The 5321-nt window shown below is 55.0% G+C and overlaps 1 protein-coding gene across 1 annotated transcript; it reads left to right on the top strand.

Moving 5' to 3' along the window:
• The first annotated feature begins 1664 nt into the window (after positions 1 to 1664).
• On the top strand, positions 1665 to 5321 carry LOC115499955 (serine protease 44-like). The gene is made up of 5 exons (XM_030294241.1): positions 1665 to 1959; positions 2280 to 2436; positions 3100 to 3365; positions 4363 to 4526; positions 5088 to 5321. Exons 1-5 carry the CDS (start codon positions 1665 to 1667, stop codon positions 5319 to 5321), a joined length of 1116 nt encoding a protein of 371 aa, XP_030150101.1.

Raw genomic sequence — 5321 nt, 5'->3', positions numbered from 1 at the left:
AATTCAATACAAGTAGGTGATATGAAGGTCTAGGCCATTGCTTTTGTGCAATTTACTTGTTGTCTTCAAGACCTATCATGACCCAACTCCACATATATCATGTCCATTGAATGATGAATTGCTTTGTCTGGCTGAGTTTATGACTTGGTGAGTCTGGCTAAATATCTACATTATGAGAGGAGGCATGGGACTCTCAGTCACTTCATGTCCCATGGTCTGGCCGTTAGTTTCTTTCTAGGGTGCGGTGGCGTGCCGGGAGTTGCTTTTCAAAGAATGTACAATTTCACAATTTCTTTGCTGCAGACAGTATGGTCTCGTTCCAGTACTGTGGGAGTCTATACTGTCTCTCTGTAATTAGGACAGAGCAGAGACTCCTTACCTCCTTACCGAATTTTAATCTTACCAGGAAACTAGCTCGATGGGGCTTGCTGGGTCACACAGCCCAAGTGATAGGCTACTACAGCCTGACTTCGTTTCTTCATAGGAGGAACTACAGAGCATTGCGGCCGCTCTTATGTGTGCACTCTGGGATAATCTCCCCGCTCAAGAGTTTTCATTTAATCACCGTCCTTTTGCCACGTAAGGTAACGTATTCACAGGTTCCGGGGATTAGAACCCCGACATCTTTGGGTTGCCTGTATTCTGTCTATTACAGGGTTGTTTCCAGATGTTGGCTATTAAAAATAAAGCTACTAAAAACATTCCTATAGGTGTGTGTGTGTAATACAGCTTCATTTCTCTGGGGTACGTGCCCAGGAATGCAATTACTGGGCCGTATGGTAATTGCACATTTTGTTTTATAAGAAACTGCCAGTGTCTGTTTTCCAGAGTGGCTGTAATATTTTTACATTCTTACCACAATGTCTGAGTGTACCTCTGCACCCGTGTCAAGATTTGTTGACAAATCGGGGTTGTCAAGGTCTGTTATTTTAGCCAGTCTGCTGGTGTGGTGTGTTGTGATATCTCATCGTGGTTTGCATTTGCCCTGCGCTAACGGCTCTGTTCAGGTGGAGGTTGATTTTTAAATTTTTGTTTTAACGTTTATTTTTTATTGAGAGACAGAGCGAGACAGAGCATGAGCATGGGAGGGGCAGAGAGAGGAGGAGACACAGAATCTGAAGCAGGCTCCAGGCTCTGAGCTGTCAGCACAGAGCCCGACGGGCGGGAGCTCGAACCCACCAACTGTGAGATCATGACCTGAGCCGAAGTCGGACGCCCAGCCGACTGAGCCACCCAGGCGCCCCTAGGTGGAGGTTGATTTTTAAAAGGTGGCACTGCCATCTCTAAGGCGGTGGTGGGTGCCGTTCAGGGCAGCGTGTCCGTGTCCGCTGAGCAGTCCTGATCTTGACCGCGAACCGGCGGGGGAGGAGGAGCGGCGAGGCGCGCTGCACGCCGGGCGCGGGGCTGCAGGTGCGTGGCTGCGGGGTCAGCGGTGGCACCCTGTGCCGGGCCCAAGGCCCGGGCACCAAGTGCCCGGGAGGCTCGCAAAGTCGGGACGAAAAGCCTCCCCGAGTCACGACTCCGCGGCCTGCGCCACCCGTCAGGCCACCCAGCGGGCGCGGCGGGACCCTGATCTCCGCGGAACGCAGTTTCCCGCCAACGCGAGGGCAGGGCCGCCAGCCGCCGCGAGGGGGCGCTGCGAGAGGCGCGGCGCCGGCGGGCCCATGGCGTCCCCGGGTGGTGGCTCCCTCGGCCTCTTGCTCTGGCTCCTGCTCTTCCAGCCGCGGCTCGGTGGGGCGCAGGGCGGGTCGGCGCCGTCCCCACCCTCGCCGTCCCCCTCGGGGGGCGGCCGCGAGGACCGCCGCGAGAGCGTGTCGAGGGTTGCGGGATCTTCTGCGACCCCCGTGCCCCAAGAGGCTGCCGCTTCCCCGCAGATGGCGGCGGTCACCCCAGTTGACCCTGGTTCCTACAGGGCTGCGGCCAGTCCTCAGCCAGCGGCAAGGTCGCTGTTTCCCGCAGGTGACGTTTCGGGCCAGGACCTGTCGCGGAGAACTGGCCTGGGCCCAGGGGGATGGGACTCTGCTCTAGGGGAGGGTCTCACGCGAAGATGGTTTTTCCCAGGGGAGGAGAGGCTCTGAGTGGTCCCAACCCTACCCTTGAGCTCGGAGGGGACATGGCCATTGTCTTGGGGGGATACAGAGCTGCTCGGGGGGGTGGGGGGTTCTGAGGGGACATGATCTTGCTTTGAGGGTTCTGAGACTTCTGAGGATTATCCGGCTCTGCTGGTGGGGCTGTCATGGCTTTACTTTCAGTCCCCTCCCTTCCTTGACCTGCTCCAGGATGTGGCCACAGGTCTATGAGGATAGTTGGTGGAATACCCGCCCCAGAGAGGAAGTGGCCCTGGCAGGTGAGCCTGCAGATCAAGGATAAACACACGTGCGGAGGCTCCCTCATTGCCAGCCGGTGGGTGCTGACCGCTGCCCACTGCATACTTGGGTGAGTGTCTGGGGTTCTGGGCTTAGGCTCCTGTTCAGCAGGCCCCGTGACCTGTAGCCCGTCTTGTCCCCCTCCCTGAGCTTCCTCTTCCTCATCTGAAGAAGGGGGTCATGGTCCCTGCTCCTCAGACTGCAGGCAGAGGTAAGTGATGGCAGGGCCCTTGGTAGCCTGAAAAGGCAAGACCCCAAATCAGGTTCAAAGCTTGTGCCGATTAGTCTTCAAGCCAAGTGGCAAGAAAGGGGCAAGATGCCAGCTGAGAGGCAGTGTCTGGGCAAAGACCGGCAAGGGGGAATACTTAAGAAGAGTGGAGTGTAGGAAACCAATTTGGCCAGATTAGTGGTCTCACGCTTTAATGAGCATGGAAACACCTGCAGAGCTTGTTAAAACACAGATAGCCTGTCCCCACTCCCTCTACCCCCCCAGTGTCTCTGATGCAGTAGATCAGAAATGCGATCTGAGAATCCGCATCTCTAACAAGTTCCCAGGTGATGCTGATGCACCACCAGCGAACCCGCCTTGGATCACCACTGGATGGATTGGCCACTGGTCCGGGGATGGGACCCGGTTTGGAGGGAGGGAAGTGGTTTGATGGAGATAGGGCCAGGCTGGGGAGGCCCAGAAGATGCGGAAGGGGGGTGTCGACCCTCCGGGATCTCTCTGCAGCCACGTGGAGTACACCGTGAAGATGGGAGACATCCACGTGAACCATACCTCCAGGATGGCCATCCAGGTGCCGGTCCGGGACATCGTTATTCACAAATATTACAATCCTGTTGGAAGCGTTGAGAATGACATTGCCCTCATCCTGCTGGAGTTCCCTGTGAATTTTTCCTCGCACATCCAGCCCGTGTGCCTCCCTGAAAAGATGTTCATGGTGGAAGCTGGTATGGAGTGCTGGGTGACTGGATGGGGAAAACGAAAAGAAACAGGTGAGACTGGAGCAAGACTCTAAGCTCAGGCCAGGCAAGAGGCTGCCTGGTGCCCCGTGGTTGGCCTACGAGCTAAAGGGGGAGGCGGGGAGGCCATTTTCTAGCAAGAGGGTAAGGGAGGAGGCCGCAGAATGCTGGTAGGGAGCTATTGATGGTGTTACAGATTTCGATTAGAATCTCAGGACCTGGGGTCTTGGGTGACAAGCAAGGTGGATTCTCTCTGGGGTGGACTTTAGCCCAGGGGGTGTTGATCTGTCTGCTAATGGGAGCTGTCCCAAGCCAGCTTGGGTGATGGTGGATGGGGGGCTTCCTGTGAGTGAAAAGAGACGTGAGAACTAACTCCTGGTGAGGCTGGTAGGGCCTCCTGTCCCTGGGGAGAGTTTGGATTCAGTACCTTTGGGGCACTACCTGTCCAAGAGTTTATGGTCCTGCTCCAAAGGAAAGTCACTTCGCTGATGCACGGGACAACTGCCACTCTTACTAAGCATCCTGAGTGACAGACATTTGGTTTTGATTTCTCATGGCTGGTAAGGCCTCTTTCTCTCCTGATCTGTTCTTCCTCCTCCTATCTCCATTAGAAAAAAAAAAAATTGTTTTTAACGTTTATTTTTGAGAGAGAGACAGAGTGTGAGCAGGGGAGAGGCAGAGAGAGAAGGAGACACAGACTCTGAAGCAGGCTCCAGGCTCTGAGCTGTCAGCATAGGGCCCGACTCGGGGCTCGAACTCACGGACCGTGAGATCATGACCTGAGCCGAAGTCGGCCGCTCAACCGACTGAGCCACCCAGGCGCCCCTCCTGTCTTCGTTTTGATTCTCCCCTCCTCCCCTCCCCATGTCCACTTTGGGCCTCCTTTCCTCCAGTGTCAAATGGGGACAGTATTCACTGCCCCGGGGGGTGTCTGTATGTGAACATACCGTATGGAGACCAAGAATGGACACCCGGGGCTCCGGTTTTGGTCTGCTAGGCAGATCCACCAACTCCTAAATCTTCTCTGTAGATAAACCCGAAGATGCTCCGGAACAACTTCAGGAGGCCAAGCTAAACGTTGTACGTTACGAGGAGTGCAATAGGGCACTCAAGGAACAGATGGAAAGTGGTAGTGACTTAGTGAGAAAAGGGGCTGTCTGTGGTTACAGTTCCCGAGGAAAGGACACCTGCCAGGTCAGTTCACGGGCCCTCGCTATCTTAGCATCTTGTTCCGCCACAGTTTCCTCTTTCACGGGCAGTGGGGCCCGTGTTATCCACCAGCCCCTCCGGTCACCCTTCAGTCAAGTCAAAGGGGTTCCAGGGGACACACTGCCAAGGCCAGGCTGGCCCGACTGGATCCTTCAGTAGGACCTGCGCTGCCTGCAGGGAGCTGGGAGAGGACGGGCGATTCAGGCAGAAAATACCAGTAATGCCAGTCACGTGTTTTGAACCCCTTCTAATGTGACAGGCAATACTTGGGTGAAGACTTCACTCGTTATGATTACCTCAGAGTGTGTCCATTTCCTTGGCTTATATTCCGTTCTTTGTACACGATTTTTTGAGTGTGTATACGCATTTTGTTTGCTCACGTTTTCAACTCTCCGATCTGATATCCCCAGAAACCTAGGGCTGGTGGAAGCCCAGGGAAACCCCATGCGTGCCCGTCTCCCCAGGCCCTGCAGTGTAATCAGCCAGTTCTGATACTGATTTGTTTCATCCCTGTGTTTTTTTTTTTTTTTTCTCCTCTTTCTCCAGGGAGATTCTGGGGGCCCCATGGCCTGTGAATTTAATGAAACATGGGTCCAGGTGGGGATTGTGAGCTGGGGCTTTGGCTGTGGTCGCAGAAATTTTCCCGGAGTTTATACAGAAGTTAGTTTCTACAAGGACTGGGTCATTGATCACTTGAGTCAGGCTTGCTGTTGGGACTCAGCAGACTTCTTCATACTTCTGTGCGTGGTGCTGCCCCTGGGCATCCTGGTGGCCCCGTGA

Source organism: Lynx canadensis, chromosome A2 (genome assembly GCF_007474595.2).
Source record: "Lynx canadensis isolate LIC74 chromosome A2, mLynCan4.pri.v2, whole genome shotgun sequence".
Lineage (NCBI taxonomy): Eukaryota > Metazoa > Chordata > Mammalia > Carnivora > Felidae > Lynx > Lynx canadensis.
The sequence above is the reverse complement of the archived record's forward strand: the minus strand, read 5'-3'. Positions and strand labels throughout refer to the sequence as shown.